This window comes from Myotis lucifugus, unplaced genomic scaffold (genome assembly GCF_000147115.1).
Source record: "Myotis lucifugus unplaced genomic scaffold, Myoluc2.0 scaffold_15, whole genome shotgun sequence".
Classification (NCBI taxonomy): Eukaryota; Metazoa; Chordata; class Mammalia; order Chiroptera; family Vespertilionidae; genus Myotis; species Myotis lucifugus.
The window spans coordinates 8,798,447-8,823,372 of NW_005871063.1; the positions used below are offsets into that span (position 1 = coordinate 8,798,447).

The 24,926-nt window shown below is 37.9% G+C and overlaps 1 protein-coding gene across 2 annotated transcripts in view; it reads left to right on the top strand.

Annotated features, from left to right (window-relative positions):
- Positions 1-24,926, top strand: part of SCIN (scinderin) — a 52,159-nt gene that overhangs the window by 12,410 nt on the left and 14,823 nt on the right. For both annotated transcript variants that reach the window (XM_006085022.2, XM_023750761.1), the window contains 7 exons: positions 10,108-10,257; positions 17,648-17,740; positions 20,443-20,575; positions 20,986-21,074; positions 22,372-22,587; positions 23,831-23,952; positions 24,658-24,748. In XM_006085022.2, coding sequence (XP_006085084.1) covers positions 10,108-10,257; positions 17,648-17,740; positions 20,443-20,575; positions 20,986-21,074; positions 22,372-22,587; positions 23,831-23,952; positions 24,658-24,748 — 894 coding nt within the window. The remainder of the gene's footprint in view (positions 1-10,107; positions 10,258-17,647; positions 17,741-20,442; positions 20,576-20,985; positions 21,075-22,371; positions 22,588-23,830; positions 23,953-24,657; positions 24,749-24,926) is intronic.

Sequence of the window (24,926 nt, forward strand, 5' to 3'; positions counted from 1 at the left end):
CCCAGGCCTCCCTCGCAGGCCCAGCTTAATTAGCATATTACACTTTTATTATTATAGATAGTTAATTATCCTTAATAGCTTTCAGGTTGTTATTATTATAGTTAATTATCCTTTGTAACTTTTGAGTTGTCACCTACCCTCATTCCTGGTTAGAGCCTTCTGTGTGGAAGTTTCCTACACCCTAAAGGGATACCCAGTAGGAATCAAGCCCTGGATCCATAAGTACATTGGAACAAATACCCACATGATCTATTTTTATGTTAATCAGTTGGTATGTTGCCAAAAATTACTAAATGGTAATAAGATCTTTTAGTTGCCTTCATGACTTTATTTTGGTGTGTGTTAGAGTAAACAAAGAAGGTATGGAGTCACATTTTTCTCTACCATACATTATAATTTGAGTTAACTATTTTGTTACCACTTTCTGCATTGACAACACAAAAGGAAGCCAGTGTAGTTTCTTCACATTTGTTCGATTACCCAGGTGTGAAAAGGTAGGCTAGACATCTAAAACTGTCTTCCAACGAAAGCCAGCTGGCCAACACTAAAGTTATGATATAACCTAAATCCTGTATCTTGACTGAATTTGAGGGAATTCATTTTTTTAATCAATAATCATTATTATTAATATGATATGCCATATACCTTAAAGACATTTACTATGTTAGGATTTTAGACTATAGTAAATACCCTCTAGACAGGACAATGTAATCTCCTCAACCTAAAACATGAGATTTTATTTTTTAAATTATCCATTTAATCACTTTGAAAATTAATGCCATGGCTAGTTTGATTCAGTGGATAGAACATCCGCCTGCAGACTGAAGAATGCTGGGTTAGATTCTAGTCAAGGGCACATATCCGGGTTGCGGGCTTGATCCCCAGTAGGGGGTGTGCAGGAGGCAGCCAATTAATTCTCTCCATCATTGATGTTTCTATTTCTCTCTCCTTCTCCCTTCCTCTCTGAAATCAATAAAAATATATTAAAATAAAATGCATTATTTTTTAAAAAAGGAAATTGTCAACATTTTAGAGGATGATTTTGATAAGTTGTCTTATATTTAGTGTGTTTTCAGAAAATAATATGGGACATGGTTAGATCTCAGCAATTTGGAATTTACTGAATCTTTGGAAAATGCTTTTGAACCATATATTTTTATGTTGGTGAATGTATATATCATTATTTTCCCACTATTTTTAAAGATATTGGTTATTTGTAGACATTAAATAATAAAATCACATATAAGTATATTGCAACAAAACATCCATAACTATAGAATGTGAATGAATAGTAACGAAAAAGCCCATATTCTCAAAGTTTGGCATCTGGAGTTAACTCCTAGCCATTAATGGAGAATTAGATTTCACAGAGTGGTGAGCTCTGTTTCCTTGTTAACTTGTTTGGTCAGGTGTGCAGCTTTGCCCTCCTCCCCATGCTATTTGTAATCTATCACCCCCCGCATTGTCAGTCATGCTGCTTTGGAAAAGCAGTCTACACTTCCTCATTCGCCAGCCCGTCTTCCACCCACGCTCCTGACTTCCCCTCCCACTGTTTCTTTGAAATGTTCTTCCTGCAGAGATGATGCCTTCTGATCAATCCCGTGGACATTTTGATCATTATCCACTTGCAGCAACTAACACACTTGATGACTCCCTTCTGCCTCAGCCTCACTCTACCCACCGTCCCCTCCCTGTCAAGCCACTCTTTCTCATTCTTCTGAACGTGGTCTGCCTACCCCCTCAAGTTGTTTTGCTTGTTTAGGTTTGTTTTTTAAGGCCTCCAGTTTAAGTCATTGCCTGTTTATACATGCTTCCTGAGCAAACTTATCTTCACCCAAAGCTTCAGCTACTCACCCACAGGTAAATCTCAAATGTATAGTCTGTGAAGACCTCTGGCCTGAGCCCTCGGTCAGTATTTCTAACTGCCTCCCAGATGTGTTAGCTTGTGTGCATCATGAGAACCTCAAACATGACTCATCTAAACATGGAACTCATCAACTTCACTCTCTCATTCCAAAACCACTTCTCCTTATTGCCCTTCCCACCACTCATTCACACCCTCAACCCCCAAATCCAGGAGTTATCTTCACAACTTCTCCCAAATGCTGCGCGTGCAATCACTATGCCTAATCTGTGCCACCTCCTAACCATTTCCTCAGTCCTTCCTGTCCACTTCCTCACCATGATACCCTGTGCATGGCACTTTCCCTCACATGGTCATGCTTTTGCTTTTGTGCACATTGTTCCTTTGCCTAGAATACTCTCCTGTCAGCATCACCTTTCTCCAGCAAGCACCAAATGTCATCTTATCCTTAACTTTTCAATTCAGATATTGCCTTCTTTATAATGTGTTCCCTAACCTCTACCTCTTCTCCTTCCACTGTCCCGTGTCACACCCATGTAGAGTTGGGCACACCTTATCTTAACTTTCCTATCACTTGGGGACTTGCTTGTAGTATTTTCCACATTGCCTATCCATTCACTTATTAATCTCACTTACTCACTTTGTTTCTAGTATATGGCCCAGAACTTAAAACCACTCAACAAGTGTTTCAACAGATAGATAGCTGTCCAACACAAAGTATACAATCTCATGTAGTTCTGTGTACAAGGGTGTAATTTTTTTCATCTATAACTCAACCTAACTATATTGTCAGGATTCCAATTCCAAGGATTACAATACAACAATCTTGCCTTATTAAGGTGAAGTTTGTTTACTATTAAAGCAATTCAAACTTATCCCACCCATCTCCTTTCTATCCCTAAGGATGGAATGCATGTGCAATATGATTTGGGCCTGGGGGTCGGGTTGAGAATGGAAGTGTGAGTCTGGTTTGCACTCTTCAGGCCTCACTTCTCTCTAACTTTCATTACGGCCTAGCCATTTCATTCATTCCCGAGCTTTGGGTTTTGGCCTCTGTCCCAAGACATTTGCTGGAAAATATTCATGGCCTCACTTTGGTCTTCTGATCTGCCCCCATATCCACCACAAGACCCCTTCTAATTCTGTCAGCAACCTGCCTCCCACTCTCAGCTCAGAAGCTCTACCTTGCTTTTCCCATGCCACACGGGAATTGTGGCGACACTGTAGCCACATTGCTTCTCCCATGCCACACGGGAATTGTGGCGACACTGTAGGCACATTGCTTCTCCCATGGTACACGGGAATTGTGGGACACTGTAGCCACATTGCTTCTCCCATGCCACACGGGAATTGTGGGGACACTGTAGGCACATTGCTTCTCCCATGGTACACGGGAATTGTGGGACACTGTAGCCACATTGCTTTTCCCATGGCACACTGGGCTTGTGGGGACACTATAGCCATATTGCTCCAACTGTCTAGACACTGCCCACAGTCATTTCTGTTCTTATGCTCAGGATCATGGATGAATATATGACAAATATGCTGAAGGGAAAGTGTACCAAGCTCTTTTCAAAGATTCACTGCACCTGATCAAATTCTCTAGTTATCTTGAAATCTATTGTTCTATTCTTGGGCCTGACAAACCAGTCTTACACCATTTCACAGTCACCTACTCCATGGTTTCTACAATACACTCTAGGCCCTAAGGCTAAGACTAGTTCTTGATATGCAAAACTAGCTTTCTAGGCTGAAAACTCACTCTTCCCCAAAAATCTTTAACAAAAGCAAGGTTCTTTTCAATTAAAACAATGTTGGCTTTCAGGCTTTAATCTCTGCTATGACTTAAAAATGCTAATTTTAAAACTAAAAAACTGAGCAAAATCTTCTTTGTTCTGGATAAATTCATCCTTACCTCAAAGTAATGCATTCCACTAGATTTGTGAGGGGAGAACTTTGAGGAAACAAGAAAAGAGAATGGGAAAGATAAACCTAATATTAAATCTGTAAAATTTATGGTCCATGAGAGTAGGGACCAATGGCATTTATTGTGTGCTTAGTATATGCTGGGTATGAGTATAAAGTTGAACCCCAGGTAGCCTTTGACAGTCGTAGGTGCTGTCAAATGGTGAGAGGCCACAGACACATACACAAGTCAGAGTATTTCACATTAGAATCATTTGGAAGAGGTTTTAAAAAAATCTATACCTGTGATTTGATCTTTAGAATTCTGATTTTAAAGTTTTGGGCTGGGACTTTGGTGTAAGTACTTATTAAGCCCCACTTCAATATGGGAAATGTCTGAAGTTGCTGGAACATTAAAGGATTATATGTTTGATGAACCAATGAGTCATTTAAACATAGTTATGTCAACTTATGTGGCTGGCAGAATTGGTTTTTGATAAGCTGATGATAAAATTTCTTTGGTGTGCCAAATACTTAGACTTGTAGAGAGAATAAGATTTCATCTACTCTCACTGTCACTATGAAAAGAACCCTCCAACGTTGTCCCCGGTACCAGTAGGTGCCATCACTACCAGCAACTAAACTAGAATTGTCCAAATCATTTACCCCTTTTCCTGACCTCCAGTACATGTCCAAAGGGCATGGTTGACCAGTTCTGCAAGGTTTAGCCTACTAAATACCCCAGGATTCTTCTCTCCGTCACCACGGCTCTGCCCTAGTTCACATACAGTTGATTCCCTCTGGTCATCAAGCCATCTGTGGCCCTGCATACTCACTCCAATCATCTTCCGTCCTTCAGTCAGAGGCATTTAAAAAACACACATATATGCCATTGATGGGGATTGAGTTGGCTTGGCTTTGAACAATAGAATAGGATATATATTGCTTATCCAAAAACAAAAACCATGTTTTAAAGTTTTTAAATTAAAAAAAAGGTAGATTGAAGACATAGCATAAACCATCATTATATTTTAAGCTATGTTTAGACAGCTTCCAGCCTAGCAGGATATCAAATGAATTTCTATATTTGTTTAACTAGGTCTAAGGGAAAACTAAACACAGTAAAAAAATAAAGCCAATAGAAACAAGGAAGAGGACAAGGTATGGTCCCCTTTTATAAAATTTTAGATGGACTTAGATTAAGTAACTTAGAAAGGATGAAAGGGTAGCTAGTCTCTGCTGAATTCTTTGCACATGTTATGAGTCACCATCACATTGGCTGTCTGGGGTGTTCTTTAAAGTTAGCTTCTGAAATCTTGCTTCCCTTTAAGGGCATCGCTGAGCATTGTTTTATTTCTGCTCTTATTTCCTGTCCCCCAAATGAGGTTTGGCTGCACTTTGGTGTTTTACTGGTTAACCCTGACTACATAGTTTACAGGAAATTTTAGAAACTTCTAATTTACCCCCAATATGGTTGTTTCTATAAATATCACTCACTTGATTTTTTGTTACTAGTGGGCCAAATTAATTGCCAGTGACAGATATTGTCTTTACTCTCTATTTCTTCCTTTTCTAATAACCCAGAGCAATTTTGTTTCCGTTAAGAGTTTGTATATTAAGAGTTAACTACATAGTTCAATAAACTTCTACTAGATAGTGTTCATGGGCTAGATGTACATCAACACATTTTGGCCAGAATTTAAGTGAACTTCATTCTGAATTGAGTAGATATTTCATGTTTACAGGAAGTTTATATGTCACTTATCCAAAGAAATATAACATTTAATGTTGAGTTGTTAAAGTCTTTAGGATCTTAGAAGGTAAATAGTTGCCTCTGAAACCATGTTTGCATTACAGTTTTTCAGGTCTAGTATGCTTAAATCAGGTTTATGAAAAAGGCATTTCTTCTAAATCCCAGCCAAATATTATAAATAAAACAATTTAAGGTATAATGAAAACATTTTTGTAATAATACAGATCCACCTATCTCATCAGTTTAGATAGTTCTTAGCTCTATGCAGAATGTATTTTTTGCAGCCCACTCCTGGAATTATAAAAAGAAAATTCTTCAAGTACGGTGCCAGTGGAGTACAAAGCTTCCTTGTGCACAGTGGTGAAGTAGTCTTAACCAACTACCTCTAAATAGAGTAGTGTTGAGCGGTACGGTTTATTAATAGTACTACACATGTATTTCAGCACAGTAGAGCTCTGTTAAAATGAAATGTACTAAACACATTATCCACACATAGTGGGATATAAATTACTGAGTTGCTAAAATTGTTTTAGATTTTAAAGCACATTTATAGGTGCTGCTGCCATAATCGAATGAACTGTATTTGCATAAAAATTAATTAGCATTAAATGAAAAGGGTGTTTTAATTAATATGACTATTTAACCAGTTCCGGCTTTTAGCAGTATATAATTAGAATCCATATTTTATTTCATTTCTTGTCAGAATTAACCATTGAAAATTAAGTCTAGTAAATAAGATGTCACATTTATAAAAATAGGAGCACAGAGTAAGGTGTAAGCATAACAGAGAACATTCATTTTTGTGCTCAATAGGAAATGTTCTATAACACTTTTTTTTAGTGATTCAGTCATCTTTGAGTTAAAGAGAAAACTTCACTCTTAAAGTTTTATTATTTTTATGGGTATTTCATAGGCCTGTTTTTGCTATTTTAAAGGTCAAAATTGTAGTCTCTAAGAAATGATGAGGAATATTTAGTACGACTAAATTTCTCTGTGAATCAATACTGCACATAAAAACTCCCAACCAAAAGTAATAAATACAAAATATTTTGGGATCCATAGGATATTGTAAAATTCAACATTAAATGATAATTATGTTTGTAAAATTATCATTATCTACAATTCACTTTTAAACACATTTCCCAAGCTTCAATAATGCTTTGCAGTTGCTAATAAAATTTTGTATGATTTTATATAACCTCTTTGAAGTAGGGGAGAGGTCATTATACGACTAAGGTAGGGAGAACAAACCTGTGTTAGATGGTTGTATAAACACAAAGCAACTCAGTAATGAAAGTTGCTAGTACGCCTGAGAAATTCAGAAGGCTAACTTTGAATCTACCTGCTGAATTTCACTGTAGTGTAAATATTAGAAATTTGCTTTCTCAGACCTGCTGAGAAGAGAATCATTTGCAAAATCACATGGAATGAGGTAGCAAAGAAATCAGAGCTAAGAGCCTGTACGTACTCAGGAGAGTAGCTGGCATGGCTGCATTAGTTAATTAGATGTTACAGGCTCCCTGTAATTTGTGCTCGGTGCAAGGTGCTCAGGGTACCAGCAGGGGTTCTCAGCCCTGGGTGAATGCTAAAATCACTTGGGGAGGGTTCAGGAAACACACCTGAGATTACCTAAGGGTAGGGCTCAGGTATCTGTATTTTCAAAAATCATCTTCCTTCCTACCCACAGCAATTAGACAACTAAATAAAAAAATAAATAAATGGCACAAATAGAAAAGGAAGAAGTAAAACTGGCATTATTTGCAAATGAAATGATACTATTTAGAGACAATTCCAAAGATTCCATCAAAAAAACTATTAGAACTGATAAATTGAGTAAAGTAGCAGATACAAAATAAATATTCAGAAATTGGATCCACTTTTATACACTAATAAAAAACTAACAGAGGCTGTCACAGCCGTGTGGCTTGGTTGGAGCATCATCCTATACACCAAAAGGTTGGGGGTTCAGTTCCTAGTCAGGGCACATACCTGGGTTGAGGGTTCAATCCTCGTTGGGGGCGTATAGTCTCTCTCTCTCTCTCTCTCTCTCTCTCTCTCTCTCTCTCTCTATCATTTCAGGCAAGCAGTAAACCATTTTTGAATAAAGAAATGACTCTGGACTAGAAATGTCTTATAGCCAGAGAAAAGAGCCAATGCCTTTGAATCTTGGGCACTATGTTGTTTTGCTGTTATTAATTTATTAAAAATTGCAAACATAAAGTCACATAGCCAATAAGTGGCCACCAACGTCTGTCTCCTTCACACTTAGCACTATGCTAACCCCCTCTCCAAGACTGACTAGATGAAATATGTGTGGAAACTTTTGAAAACCAAATGTAGTGCAAATATATTATTAGCACTAATTGTCTGCATGTCAATTTTTCCTCATTTTCCCACTTTCATCTCTCTATCCCCAACGTCTAGCTCATATTAGGCACCTAATAAATGTGACATTTTTAAAAAAAGGAAAAATACACGGACTTAGCTACTATAAAAATTGAAGGCTTTCTTTCTGCACTTACATGATTTTCCCTTTGTGTTAAAACTGTGTCTTTTATTTTAAAATCTTTTTCTGCAAACACAGAAACAGAGATTATGTTTCTGTTTCTACTTGATTGGAACTATATTATTCTAGGGCTTTATTTTATCCTTGATGATATACCTTGGATAATTTTCTACGTCAGTATTGAAACATTTTCCTCAATGTTTAACCACTGAAGTCTAGTCTCCAGTATCCATGTAATACATTTATATAGCCATCTTTCCATGGATGGGAAGTTGTGTGTTTCTTTGTTTTTGTATCCCATGTTTGACTGCTATACAATAGATTCTTAGGAGTGAAATTTTCTGATCCAAAAGCACATATTTTTTGATATGATGCCAAACTGCTCTCAGAAAAAGCCTGTCAGTTAATATCACCCGCACAGTACGTGATAATGCCCATTCCCACACCCCACCAGGCTGAAAGGTACTATTAAACTTCTCTTCCATGTTTTAGTTAAACCACATTCAATGGAGAAAATGATACTTTATTTTTATTTCACACTTCGTCTGTATAGTTTTGAACACTGTATCCAAGACTAAAATATATATTTTAATATAAATGTCAGCTAATATAATATACTTAATTTATAGTATATCAAGCTGTTTCTAAATAGATATCAAGTATTTTTTTCTGTGTCATAATTTACATAAATTTTATCCTATTATTGAACATGCAATGTCTTTTTAATGCCTCACTAATACAATCACATAGCAATGAAAACCTTTGTATATGTGGGTTTTTTTTCTCTTTATGAATAATTTATTAACATAAATTTTAGATAGTGATATTACTGGGCCAAAAGTTTTAACACTTTCATGGCTCTTGATAAGAATTGTTCAATTGCTTTACAAAAGTGTTATATCAGTTTTTATAACCATCAAGAGCATATTACTATAACAGATTCTTGACAATCATTCTGAAATATAGTACATTTATTATTTTAAATTTATGAAACCTATATAAGTTTACTTTCATAAATTGTACTTATGCAAAGAATGGTGAGATATATGTTTATATTTTCCATGTTTAAAAAAATGCTTAATTTGCCCTGGCCGATTTGGCTCAGTGGATAGAGTGTCAGCCTGCAGACTGAAGGGTCCCAGGTTCAATTCCAGTCAGAGCGCATGCCTGGGTTGTGGGCTCAATCCCCAGTAGGGGGCATGCAAGAGCCAGCCAATAAATGATTCCCTCTCATCATTGATGTTTCTATCTCTCTCTTCTTTTCCCTTCCTCTCTGAAATCAATAAAAAAACATATTTTTAAAAATAAAATAAAAAATGCATAATTTATAATTCTGAGAGCAACAGAATACAGAATAAAATATAAATTAAATATATGAAATCATGTATACCTCAACAACAGATCATTTAAAATTTTTTATTATTAAATTACTGGAATAACATTGGTTAATAACATTATATAAATTTCAGGTGCACAACTTTATAATAAAACACCTATGACCTTATATTTTTTAATTTTATTTTTTACTAGGGGCCCAGTGCACGAATTTGTGCACCTTGAAAGGAACTGTGGGCTACAAGGCTGCTGTGGGCACAGAGGCGGGTCTCGGCCCTTCCTGCGCACCCCCGCCCAGCCCCTCCCACCACGGCCCCTGGTCCCCTGTCTACCTGCAGGCCCGCCCTGCCACCACTGCTCCCACATGCTGATGTCTCTGGCCCCGCTCACATCTGCTGATGGTGCGGAACAATTGGGACTGGTGCCAGCAGCGGGTGCGAGTGGGCGGGCACCGTCTATGGGTGCAAGTGGCGGCTGCTGCCCCTATTGCCTCTTAGGAGCATGGGGAGGTGTAGAAGCCCTCAAAGGTAATCGGGGCCGGCAACTGCCCCTTGCACCCACTGACATCACCGAGCGATCAGGGTTAGGGTTAGGGTTCTGGTTGTTCCGCCGTTTGGTCTATTTGCATTATTAGCCTTTTATTGTATAGGATACTTTTTTGTAGTTAATCACAATGTGTATTACAATAGGTCTGAATGTTCTCCACATATCACTGAGGTGAAAAGATCTGTCTCTTTCTTTTAGGAAATTTACCAGTGGTGTGGTTCCTCATGCAACAAATATGAGCGCCTGAAGGCCAGCCAGGTGGCCATTGGCATTCGGGACAATGAAAGAAACGGAAGATCTCAACTAATTGTGGTGGAAGAAGGAAATGAGCCATCAGAGCTTATAAAGGTATTGTGACTTAGGTTGTGTTTGCAAGGTTACTACTTTTAAGGCAAGCATGTGGGACAAGGTGTGTGTGTATGTGTATGTGTATGTGTATGTGTATGTGTATGTGTGTGTGTATGTGTATGTGTATGTGTACTAGTTTTAATAAATTCTCTACTACTTAGGATCAGATTAGATAAGAGGAGATAGAGTTATCCAAGTTATGGCACCGGGAAAGCAGAACATCAAGACTTTTCTCTCACTGTTGATATGACTATCAAAGGAAGCCTTGACCCTATCTCCTATGATAGTTAAAGATAAATAGATAGGTAATACTTTTGAGTTTGACTATGAAAATATATTTTTGAAGAAAAAATGATATGAGATAATTGTATTGATTATAATGATCAATTATAATTAATTATTTTAATAACCACTAAACACAGATTTTCACATTAATGATGTTTTGGAAATAATTTTGATTTAGTGAGAAGATGCTCATGATCTAATACTAAGAGAAATGGCAGGGTATAAAATTTTACATATGTTATCTTAATATGTAAGCTTCTTTTATAGCTATGTAATCACATATACATATATTTAAAAGAAATCTGCTGAAATATTACTAATAATACCAATATTATCTTTGACTTTTTTGGATGTGGCTGCTTGATATTTTCTTCATTTGCCCTTGTATTTTCAAACTTATTATAATAATTGTATATTCCTTTTTATAATAATTGTATATTCCATTTATGATCAGAAAAAAAGGCCATCTAAAAAAAAAAATTTGGGAAGGCTTACTTGGATTTCCAATAGTCAGAATGACATTGCTATAAATTAGACCTTGAAAGCTATTCAAAACAAATTGATCTTTAATATTCTTTTAAGCCTTTGTTCTAGACATCTAATGACCACTTAAGTCTTCTAATTCTCATATTTGGAAGCAAAAATATATATATATAATGTATTTTAAATTGATTATAACCTCTTGTTTCAGTAGTTTCAAAGCTATTCTTTGATAGAAATGGACCCAGGAACAGGATTTGTCCTTACAGAGTGGGTGGTGGAAGCAGTGTTGCATTAACTCTCAGACTAAGCTTTTCCATGGTCATCTTAAGTCCCGAGCAAGTCCTTCAACCTCTCATTGTCTTTGGTTCCTCTTTTGTAAAATGAGGGATTAAACATAGTGGCTTCTATGGCCCCTTTCAGCTTAATACTCAGAGACAACAGAAACCGTTTCGTCAGAAAAGCACGCTGCTTTTTGTGTGCTGTCCAAGTGGTTTAGCTTTCTTATTTACCTCTCCTTTATTTTCCAGTGTCTTTTTGTAAATTCTTGGGGAATTTAACAATGTGTTAAATATTTTGAAATTTCCTATTCATATAGCATGATACCAGGCACATTGGAGATTTTCATCAGTAGTTGTTATCTAATTGAAATAACATTATGAGAGCCATACGAAAAGAGGTCCCTTTATAGGTTTCCCAGTCAAATATTTTTAATTAGTTAAAGGGCTCCAAACATTTTCCTTTCCTTCTCTCTGTTGTATCATATTTAAATTAGTTTCTTCATTTTACTTTAAGGCAATGATACTTAGCATGCACCCCAATCCAAAGAATCATAGTGACAAGTAGCGCATGCTGCAAGGTTATATCCTTTCAAGAGCCCTATATAGCTGCTCTAGCTGTTTCTGTCTACCATTTATTGATAGCTTACTATGTGCCAGGCACGGTTCAAGGCAGAATTCATTTGTTGTTTATTTTAATGAATCCTTTGTTTGGATTTCTAGTATTTAATTCAGATACCCATTTTGTTCCTCATCAATTCATCCAGTGGGGGAAGTTGAAATATTATGAAGAACCCTGAGAAGTATACTAACTGTGTAGTTAACCATATGCTGTAATAAAATAATATTTCAAATAGTCTTGAACTTTGTCACACCAAAGTTCAACATGAAGACTGTGACCTTACTGATAAGACGTCACTTTTATATGATCAGTCCAAATTAACACCACTTGGCAATCATTTCTGAATGAGGTACATTTTCTTTTGGTTTGCAGATGGAGTGAGGTAATAGTGATAGGACCTATAAATAGAATAATCCATGAATAAGACAGATGGACTGTATGAAAGGGTGGATCTTTGCCCCCACACAGTCTATATCTGACTTGATAAACTAACATAAATATTAAACCAGAATGCAGGTTTCTAATCTTTCCATTTATATTGCCCCTCATGCTTGTTATAGTATTAGTGATAATATATAATTTTAAAAATCTAACATTAAGACTATATTTTCTTTCTGCAATTGAGATCACTTTCTTCTTATCCCTTGTGCTAAGAATTAGCCAAAACTCAGATATCAAAGGGCCAGATCTCTACAATTCAGCAATTCACAGTTCTTTGACATTCACTATGTAGGTTAGTTTTTACAACACGTAATAATAGTGAACAGTAATATTAATTTTATATCACTTTACATGTATATCTTGTGCTAAGAAGGAGCCCAGCCTTGATATTAAAAGTTGACTCTTCAAGAGTCAACAACTCACAATTCCTTAGTATCGGTTTTGTAATTAATATTTGTTTACTATCAGGAGGAAATGTGTTCACATGTTGGAAAGAACTCTCTAAATCAAGGCCATCTGGATGGTGCTTCTAAGTCCTGCTTTGTTTTTTTCAGAGCACAGAATCACACTGTTGTGGAACTGGGTTATATTGATAGTACTTGGGCAAATGAAAAAGTGGTATTATGTTTGTAAGGATATCTGGTGCATCACAATTTTCAGTTACATTGTTTTGGAGATACAGATACAGATACAGATAATTGTGAGTGAAATTGATTGTTATACCATTTTAAATGTGGGAACAAGGTCAGAGAGTCTCTTAGTGGTGGGTCCACCCAGCGCAGATTGCCTGAGCCTACCAAATGAAGGGATTGTCAGAAAGAGGAGGGGAGATGCTCAGTGTAAAGCATAGAAATCAGGAATCCCAATTCCAATACTGACCAGGTAGAAATGTTCAAATGGGCATGAGGTCTTACAGAAAAAGGTCTAACGAGCCCCAGAAAAGGCAAATGGCCTAAAATCTTTACCTGAGATTTGCCACAAGGCAGCTCCCAAACCAACAAAGACCATGGAAATTGTCCAGGCGAGAAGGTCCCTGAGAAGCTACGTGGACATCAGAAATGCTTGGCAGACCTGTCCTGTTGGTTAAGATGAACCAGGTTAAAACAAAGCTGATACCACCCAACACTTGAATTTATCACTGAACCAGGGCCAGCGGGCTTTTAAAAAACACAGTGCTGCCCTAGCTGGTTTGGCTCAGTGGATAGATTATTGGCCTGTGGACTGAAGGGTTGGGGTTTGATTCTGGTCAAGGGCACACGCCAGGGTTGTGGGCTTGATTCCCAGTAGGGGCGTGCAGGAGGCAGCCTGTCAATGATTCTCCCTCATCATTGTTGTTTCTGTCTCTCTTCCTCTCCCTTCCTCTCTGAAATCAATAAAAATATATTTTAAAAAATAAAAATAAAAAGCACGATGCTGAGTTTCTATCTGAATCTCAGGCTCAGGTCCAGACTTTTGTAGTGTTTACTCCCCAGATGGCTCCAATGGGCAGCCAGTGAGAACAACTGTTCTGGCTAAATTCGTTGGCATTCTGGCTTATGTATTTTAATAACTTGTAAGCTAGGTATTGATGTCATAATGACTTGTAAGTTATCTTTCCATATGAGAGTAACTGGTGAATTAGCTTTCCATATAATAATAATTTATGAGTTAACTTTAGTGTGAGTTGTACCCTCTAAATCCAATCTCAAATATGTTGATGTTACCCTAACACTGAGCTGGCTAAGTGAGGTTGCAGCTCTCCTGAGAATCACCTGTGCTTTTATTTCCCTGTTAGTTTAGCAAATATTTAATCTTCCCTACTAGCAAATATTTACTTGTCTTAACGCAAGTAAAAACACCTTAACAACAAGACTACTCTTCCCGTTTACAATTTATTTCTATTTACCATATGCTTGCAAACTAATGATTTTTTTTTCATTTAGGGAAAGGAAATAAGACATAAGAATTACTGAGTAATTAAAATGTTAGCTCACAGAACCTGAGAACTTACTTTGTTTTCAGTGAAAAATAGAAGCAGAAGGCACACTAAAACGATGAAGATAAGAAGAAGGTGATGTCTCATTTTCCATAGAGAGCAGTGGAGGCTGGGGGCTCGTACAGGGATGAAATGACATGTGACTGAAGCTCTTGCTACAATGTGTGACTCAGTAGACATTTAGTAAGTGGTAACTATGACTGTGCGGCTTGTAATTAGCTGAACCAACCAAAGAATTTATTGCTCAGTCATGCTTCGGCCACACCCAGTCAGCCCGGGCAGAAGTTACACGCGGTGTTAGGTGAGGCCCTGGGGAAGGAAACTTCAAGGCTCCCTTAAGGAACACCGAGAACATCAGCCTGGTTGGAGATGGTGTTTGGTAGAGACGCTGAGAAGCAATGTAGGGTGGTAACATCCAGCTCTGGGAGGGCTTCGGAAGCCAGAGGTAGGAGTTATGCTCTGTCAGGAAGCATTCGATTCAGAATGATCCAGAGTACAGATTCCTCGGCTTCACCCCTGCCTGTTACTTAGTTGCTGGCTGTTGGGAATCTGTATATTATCAGGTTACCCAGATGTTGCTTGAACACTGAACTTGAAGGCCACTGTTCCAGATATAAATCTTTATTTAGAAGTCCTAGTCTTGAAATAGAGGAGTAAAGTGAAATAAAAGGCCAGTGTCCAGAATAGATGGAAAGATGAGGGGAGACCGAGGCAGGCGGGAGTTGACAGCAGTAGGTATAACCATGACACGGGCGATGAGGGACTTCACTAGGGTGGGAATTAAGGAATCAGTGACTCTAAACATTATCATAAAGAAGCGGAATTTAACGACAAGTGGGTAGGAGATTCAAAGTGGAGGCAGCAAGTAGTCATAACTGACCACGTGATTTTCAGTCCTGGTGGATGGAGACTGGAGAGTCGCTGGCACCAATGGTGAGCTGAGAATGGTGTCTTGTGGAAGGATCAGTTCAGTTCATGTTAGAAGGTGGTGATACTTTTAAGTGGAAACTTACAGAATATCATTAACGGAAAGGAGGGCTCCACATTTGAGTGACAGGTCTTGGCTAGAACAATAGGTGAAATTTTTATGGAACATCCTCAGATAAGGCTTCTGTTTCCTTTCCTCTTCAAATTGTCAAAATATGTTCTTTCCCTCACAAAGGATTGCATGAGTCAAATACTGGTCACTTGAGAAACCTTAAATGAGTGTTTTAAATTTCGGCTTTACCCAATCCGCAGAGAAAAAAAAGGAAAGCTGTATTTGCAAATTATTTCAAAGATCACAGTGTATGGGGTAGTTGATGAAATGGGCACATTTGATTTTCCTCTTTCTAGGCAGGACCCTTAAGGGCTGGGCAATGTGGTGGAAACTCATTTGTGTTCCCCACTGAGGTGTTTGGTTGAACAGACTCTTCCTTAGGGTTACCTAACAATATCCCCCTACCCATGGAGTTACTAGTAAACCTGTTTCTGGTAAATCCATTGGGTTCAATTCCCAACTAAGCCAGAGACCTTTGAGAGGCTAATTAAGATCCCCGGCTGATATGGGAATTGCTGCCTGAAAATGAAAAGCTAGAGAATGCCTCAAGTCTCAGAGTCACTTGGCCCCCTGAGAGACTTACTGGTATTAGCTATGTCCTTAACACAGACTATTGATTCCAAATTCTCCTGTCTTGGTTAGAGCAGAGTTACAAAAAGGTACATGAGGAGACCTGTCACTGCTCTTCAAAGATATACATACTTTTACCAAAGTAAAACTTTTAATTGCAAGTGCTTTAATTTTTGTCTTAATCTTACTTTTAGCAAAAAAGAAAAACTTTATTATAATAATTTAGTATGTATAATAAAGTATTTTATTTATTTTTAAATATGTATATTTTTATTGATTTCAGAGAGGAAGGGAGAGGGAGAGAGAGAGTCTCATCAATCGGCTGTCTCCTGCACACCCCATACTGGGGATCGAGCCTGCAACCCAGGCATGAACCTTGACCAGGAATCTAACTGTGACCTCCTGGTTCCTGGGTTGATACTCAACCACTGAGCCACACCAGTTAGGCTAAATTATTTTATTGGTCATTGTATAAGCAAAAATATGGGCTTGTTCCCAGAGGAAATAAGTTCTTTAATGCATTTCTAAACTTGAGTCTGTGCCTGTACTCCTGCAAGGATTAGGATGTGTATACATTTTTATTGTCGATTGCCATTCAGCAGTTTGTATTTCACACAATATATTGTAAGAAATATTGAATATAAAATACAATGAATTTCATACCTTTTGTGCATGTTCTAAACTTAAATTTATATCAATATTGTTATAAAAATCACATTGTTTAGAATAAATTTACATTTTATTCTTGTCCTTAATATTCTATGATATTTGTATAAATAAATTAATCAGGATTTCTTATAGAGATATTTTTTGTGTGTGATTTGAGTGTACAGAAATTCAAAGCAGATTCAAGTATACTTTTTATTAAATGGGTTGCTTGAACTTTTGGATTGAATCATATATGCAACAATAAATAAATATATTAATTTGACAACTAAATTATTAAGCATCTACTATGCCCCAGGCACTTTTGTAAGTGCCAAGGATAGATTAGAAAACAAAGCATGATATGGTCATCAAGAACTTGCACTTTATGTAGCTAATAATATGTCACTAATGATAATAGTACCTTACCTCAAATAGTAATATTAACCAAGTTTTTGTATTAATAAATTAATTAAACCTATAGATTGCTTTTTCAAGAAACAGAAGTCACAGAAGTAATTCTGTTGCAGAACTGAACTTAGAACTCATATTTTAATTAATTTTTAAAAAATCTTTATTGTTGTAAGTATTACAGATGTTTTTTTCCCCATTGACCCCTCCCACCCCAGGCCTTCACCACACTATTGTCTGTGTCCATGGGTTATGCATATATGCATACATGTTCTTTGATTAATCTCTTCCCACCTGTCCACCACCCCTGCCTTCCCTCTGAGATTCAGCCGTCTGTTCCATGCTTCTATTCCTGCTAATTTTTAATACTATGGACACCTCAGCTTATAAATTTGGGATTTTATTTTCTTGGAAGTTCCCAACACTAGCAAACTTAGTGTTTGTTTACTTAATGCAATTGATTGATTTGACCCATGGGAAAAGGCCAGTGTAGTATGATTGCTGAGAAATGTTTGAGCCTGGTCATTTTAATTGCACATATTTTATAATCTATGTCTTTAGAAACGCTACATGTTTTTCTTTTTTTTAAATTCTGCATTCTTTAATGAGAGGTTTTTATCTTTTATCTGTTTACTTTTTTCCAGGTTTTAGGAAAAAAGCCAGTGCTTAGCCATGGAGATGATGACGATGACACCATAGCAGACATAACTAACAGGAAAATGGCTAAACTCTATATGGTGGGTTCACTTTTAGAGTTCTGGGTTTTTTGTTTTTTGTTCATCTTCACCCAAGGAAGGGAAAGACAAAGAGAGAATCATCAACGTGAGAAGGGCGGGGATTGAGCCTACAACTAAGGGACATGCCGTTGACTGGAATTGAACCCAAGATCCTTCAGTTCTCAGGGCAATGCTCTAACCACTGAGCATCGGCCAGGGCGAGTTCTGTTGTTTTTACTGGACTGGATGTGGTGGGGGACACTTTGCTAAACTGATATTCAAAGAGAAATGTGTAGATAAAATCCATTGTTTGTGCTAGTTAGTATATTCATTAAAATTTCTCTTTTTATTACTTATTTTATTAAAAACAAATAAGGGAACTCATTGCTCTAAAAATAAAAATTTGCAGTTACTGTACTAGTTTGCAGCAATGTGTTTTGATATATTACAGTTAACAAAATGTATCCTCCATGGAGTAAAAATATTATGTAAGCTTTTTCATATAAACTCTGGATAAGCTATAAAATCTTCACTTTATTTTAAATATCCTGTTTAGCCATAGTGAAGGCTTTCCTTGTTACAGGAGAGCAAAGCTATCAAATCAAGCAGCTGGAAGGAAGCAGGGCGAAAACCAGACCTGTCCTGGGGATTAGCAGACCCAGTTCCAAGTCACGTCTGTGGTGCATGATGGGCTGGGTGACCTTGGGCAAGACATGACCATTCTGGGTCTTCGTTTTCTTATCTGGAAAAGAGAGAGAGAGAGAGAGAGAGAGAGAGAGAGAGAGAGAGAGAGATTAGATTAGAAGATTACTCAGTTCCTTCGAACTCTATAATCTTATGATTTTATTGCTGATGAAGGTAACAAAAGCCACATGACATATCAGTTGAGGAGACTGTTCAAATGAGATCACTCACGTGTTCCCTCCCCTTATAACTCCCTAAGCACATGATTGGGAGCAGATTGTCATCTCCTTACAGAATTGAATAGTTTTCTCATCTGTTAGAGGAAGGAGTTACATTTGTTGCTCTTTAAGTGACTTTCTAGCCCAGAACCACTGATTTTTAAGTGAAGATCAAATTACTAACTTGTGCATCACAACTTCCTTTTTGTAAAGGGGAAGTGGATTGCTTTCTCTCTTGATGGCAAAGGGAAATGTGGTTACCTCTTCTAAGTACACTGATAATTTTAATATAAGTCACACAGAAATATCTAAAGACTTCGTGGCTGCTTATTTTCAACAGCTGAACAAATATCTTTTATGTCGCTTCATCAGATAAAATGATTCTCCCTCTTGGACAGCATTGTGGACTAAAGAAATATTTTACAATGTGAACATGTTAATCCTGCATCATGCCTCCCTCTAGTGGACTTATCATGTATTGCATACATCTAAAATATAAAGTCCACTTGAAAATGCAGTACTTTAATTTGAAATTGCTGAGTAAAGTGGGGCAGTAGAGTCAGCCAAGGGCGGTTTTTAAACATGCAGAATTTAAGCCCCATCATGGTGCTGCAAAACTGCCACTGAGCTAGGGAGGGACCTGGAATCTGCATTTTTACCAAGTACCCAGGTGATTGTAGCCTACAAGCTGACCTTTGAAAACCAGTGACTTCTAACCTGAGCATGAATATCATTCAATTTTGTAAGTCCACCTTCAACTTAAAAAATGTTGTGTAGTCATTTTCAAACTTCAGGAATCTAGATTAATAATTAATTTGTGTCAAAGGAAATTTACTTTGGTAACTAATACAAAGTATACTTAAATTACAGTGCCAATATTGAGGGGAAAAATCTATAAGGATAAACTGTAATGTAGCAATGCCTTCCTTAAAACAATGCCTGGCATGTGGTAGGCACTCAGAAAATGTTAGCTGATTAAATATTTAAGCTTCAGCTTTTTGTGTGTGCACAATGACTGTAAGATTATTACCTATCTGAAAAGATTGCTGTAAAAATTCAGAAATAATCATGTTAAATTCATAGCATGGTGCCTAGTATATGAAAATCTCAACAGGCCATAGCCATTATTATTATCACCATTAGTTTTGATGTTTCAGATACAGTGTCAAAACTTAACTTTTTTTTATTTTTTATTTCTTTAAAATATATTTTATTGATTTTTTACAGAGAGGAAGGGAGAGAGATAGAGAGTTAGAAACATCGATGAGAGAGAAACATCGATCAGCTGCCTCCTGCACATCTCCCACTGGGGATGTGCCCGCAACCCAGGTACATGCCCTTGACCGGAATCGAACCTGGGACCTTTCAGTCCACAGGCCGACGCTCTATCCACTGAGCCAAACCGGTTTCGGCAAAACTTAACTTTTTATGAATAGTTCTTTTATCCCAAAGAACTTTTTTAAAAAGTCTTTGTGGGTATAATTGGGCTCACAGATCTTATTTGTTTGTTTTCTTTAAAACAATTTCTTTCATCAAAGTATTATCGTTTTCATTGCATAATTTTCTCATTTCCTTGGTTAAATCTATTCCTAGCTATTTTATTGTTTTTAATACTATAGTGAATAAAATGATTTTCTTTAGATAAAAAACAAACAAAAAACCCAGCTTGGTTGAGGTATACTTTACATACCGTAAAGTTCACCCATTTAAAGTGTACCATTCGGTGATTTTGTTACATTTGCAGAGTCATGCAATTATTGCCATAATCTAATGTTAGAACATTTTTATCATCCCCAAATGAGATCATAGTTTTTCTGTTAGGTTTCAGATGCCAGTGGGTCCATGAGGGTGACCCTGGTGGCAGAGGAAAACCCCTTCTCCATGGCCATGCTGCTTTCTGAGGAGTGCTTTATTTTGGACCATGGCGCTGCAAAAAAGATTTTCGTATGGAAAGGTGAGAGAGGCCATTGACTTCGTTGCTGCACTTCAGATTTATAGATATTTCTTCATTAGTCTAAAGAAAGCATCTTTTCTGATTAAAAAAAACAACACCCGACCTTTCTGATCTATAAATAGCTCATATAAATTGCAGACATCAAAGCCACATTTTCTTCTATTATCATCATTTGTCAGGGATGGTGGTGGTAAAAAGGCACTCGGACAATATAAACAGAATCTCTTTTTATGTGTAGTGTTCATTACTACATTGTTAAATATATTTAATGTATTAAAATTCTTGCCATTTTCTCAGTGTCATATTTAAATTAACTAATTATGTTTACTTTTGTGCACAAGTATTACTTGATCATATAATATCCTCCCTCACTAAAATTCTGTCTTTCTTGAATTTATCTTGTCATTTAGGTAAAGATGCTAATCCCCGGGAAAGAAAGGCTGCAATGAAGACAGCTGAACTATTCCTAGATCAAATGAACTATTCCACCAAAACCCAAGTATGTATAGAAATGAACTGGCTAGAAAAAAATTTAAACATGGGAGCTCATGACAACTCCACAAAACTCATGAAAGAATTTGATTTACAGTAATATATAGGTGTGAAGTCATTCTTCCCTTGTGTGCAATGGTGTGTCATATGTCCCTAGACTCTATTTGTGTGGAGCATGGAATTTTGCAGAAACTGGAGAAAACACTCCCATGAAGCTGTGTAGTGAAAATAATAGTTCATCTATTTCCTCCACAGTCTTCAAGTCAAAACAGTCAACCACAGTTGAATTAACTGAGAGCGCTTATCAGTTATTCCCTAGAACAAGCTGTGCAAACGTGGACTAATAGGTGGTTTCATCAACATCAGCTTAGACACTTCTTATTCTTCCTTTCTGAATCTCTCAGACTCGTCTTTTCTCTTCTTTTATTTTTAAATCCTCACCTGAGGACATGTTTATTGATTTTTTTTAGAGAGAGAGAAAGGAACCTCTATGTGAGAGAGAAACATCGATTGGTTGCCTCCTATGCACACCCTGATTGAACCCACAACCTAGGCATAGGTTTTTTTCTGACCAGGAATCAAACCCACAACCTTTTGGTGTACGGGACAATGCGCCAACTGAGTCCTGGCACTAGTATATTCATGAGATCATTTCTTCTGGGTCACAGACTGCTGTGACCTTAATGTAGAAAAAAAACTTATTTGACTGCCATGATAACATAGGGAAGAACTTTATTCTTACTGTAGATATCCAGACTCAGTGGCAATAACTTCAATTATGAGGAAAAAAGGTTGGATTGTTTTAGTTTTATATTTACTAGAGGTCTGGTGCATGGATTTGTGCACCGGTGGGGTCCCTTGGCCTGGCCTGCAGACATCCCCCGAGGGGTCCTGGATTGTGAGAGGGTGCAGGCCAGGCCGAGGGACCCCACTGGTGCACTATTTGGGCCAGGGAGGGACCACAGGAGGGCTCCAGGGTGTGTCCGACCTGTCTCTCCCAGTCCCGATCAGCTGGACTCCAGCAGCAACCTAACCTACCATTTGGAGCGCCTGTCCCCTGGTGGTCAGTGCGCGTCATAGCGACTGGTCGAACAGTTGAATGAACTGGCAGACACTTAGCATATTAGGCTTTTATTATATAGAATAACCTCTCTTTTGCAGTCGTTCAAGGATCCCAACTCCTACATTTGCTTCTGTCATCACCAAAACCAGGACAATCTTTTCATTTCCTTACTTTCTTCTTCACTACTAAATTAATGTTTTCCTTCAGTCTCTTATTTTTTTATTATTATTTTAAATTTCAGATTCAAGTTCTTCCAGAAGGAGGTGAAACACCAATCTTCAAACAGTTCTTTAAGGACTGGAGAGATAAAGATCAGAGCGACGGCTTCGGGAAAGTGTATGTCACAGAGAAAGTGGCCCAAGTAAAACAGATTCCATTTGATGCCTCAAAGTTACACAGTTCTCCGCAAATGGCCGCCCAGCACAATATGGTGGATGATGGCTCTGGCAACGTGCAGGTACTCACCTTCTGTTTGTGGGTTTGCTTGTTTATGTCATCAAGCCCATTTATGCCAGGATATGTGGAAATAGAACTTCAGGGAAATAAACACGTGGTAAAATGTGAATTTTACTTATGAATAAAGATGGTCCAAGACTGGAAATTAAACTGGGAACTGGAAGCTAGAAGAGATGTTATCTGACCTCCAGTTCCGTTTTATAAAGCAGATGTTGGGATTCCAAGAAGTCAGGTGATTTGTGCAAGATCACATAAATGTCATCTTAGATCCAATATGGAACCCTGTCTTGCTTCTTGAATCAGAACTGCTCCGGCTCTCAGAACTGGGGTTGTCTGCAGAGGGGGTGTTGCCCCGAATGTACCAACGACTATCAGTTTGTCCTTCCCTCGCACATTAGAGGCATTCACAAAAACAAATTGGACATGTGTTATGTGATGAAATCAGATATTTTTAGAGCATTCGAATCAGTTCATTAATTATTCCTTGATTCTTTTTACAAAAATGCTAAAAAAAATCCTATTAATTTTCCTAACTGAAATCTCTTCACACTCAGTCCACTATTGAGTCATCTAACTTCGTGAGAACAGGGTGATGTCTTACCTCCTGAGGGCATGAATTGAGTATTTTCTCTCTATATGCTTAGGGCTTACCACAGTGCTTGAACCAAAGTAGATAGTAAAGAGATTTAGGAAGTTGTTTTTCTTCCTTTCAAAGATGTGAATCGGAATCTACGCCGCCGTACATAGTTGTGGGAACTACAGAGGGAGCAGTACCCCTCGTGACCGTTGTCAGAGGGCTCACAGCTTCTGGCTCTGGCTCTATCTCCTGCTCAGATGCTCTTTTCTGGAGCTGAGCACAGCCATGTAACCCTGTGGCAGATGTGTCCTGGCTACTGCCCCATGTCAGAACACAGCATCTCTGAGATGTCCTGCCGAGCCACCCAGGCCTCCTGAAACCCAGCTCCCTCCAGGCCCTTGGCTTAGCCAGGCCTTGCTGCCGTTTCTCTGCTCACCGGACGGTGTGGGAAGGCTTCTATCTGAAAGCACATCTCTTCACCCGCTCGTCTCCAAATTCCTATCCTGCCCCTTTATAATACAATAACTTTTAAAATAAAAATTACCAACTTTTATTATTAAAAGTTATTTAGGAATAGATCTAGACCAACTTTTAAAAGAAAACTTCTGAGAAGTATTATTAGATCAAGAAAATGCTAATTTGGGTACACGTATTCCATCCCTTTCAGATTTGGCGTGTGGAAAGCAGCGGTAGGGTCGAAATTAACCAAAATTCATATGGTGAATTCTACGGTGGTGACTGCTACATTATACTCTACACGTATCCCAGAGGACAGATTATCTACACATGGTAACTTTCCCTCTGTTATAAAATCTCAAGTTTCATAGAGGCCAGATATTGCTCCCAAGTTAAATTTCACGAAATTCTATGCAATATAGGATAGAATTGTCCTATAGTTATCCTAGTGAGATTTCTATTGCTTGTAGTATGTCCTTTCAATATGATTTTGACTATATTTTGTAGCTTCTGCCCATAAGCAGGGGGGATTAGATAACAATCATTGTCTCTAGTCTAGGAAAAAGGTTTTGATATGCAAAGGGGAGTGTTCTCCTAGTGGATATGTAGCTGAGTATCTCATCTCCTGGGCTCAGACATTTGGTGCTATGCTCACAGAATATTCATGGAACAATGAAGTGCCTCTGATATCCAGCCTCGTAGGATTGGCTCATGTTCTCCTACTCAGATGGAGAATTTTCATTATGGGATATGGTTTCCCAAAATAGGCAGCTCCAACTTAAAGTCAGACAGACCCGATTACTGACCTAAGTTATAAGGAGCTACCTGCACGATGGAGACAAGGATCCCTGCCACACGCAGTTCTAGACAGTACGCGGGACGAGTCATGGCTCCACGGTAGCACTTGCAGAAAAACGGTGGCTTTCACAGCCCTGTCATGTGAAACCACAATAACTCAAGTCTCTACTCGAAATGCCTGTGTTAGAAGGTTTTAAAACTTAAATACAAGCTAATTCATTTTGCTTGGGTCCCCTCCAGGCAAGGAGCCAAAGCCACGAGAGATGAGCTGACAACATCTGCATTCCTGACTGTTCAGTTGGACAGATCCCTGGGAGGACGTGCTGTGCAGGTTGGAATATTTTTCTGAAGTTCAAGTTCTACTAGCCCCCACTTAAACTAGCCCCCAACGTCTAGTTTAAGCCCCCAACCCCACTTGGGTTGGGAACTTGACCTTTTCTATATATTACCTTTTTTTTTAAAATTTTGGAATTCAAATACCTCTACTCTTGTGCCATAGTAATTCTCTC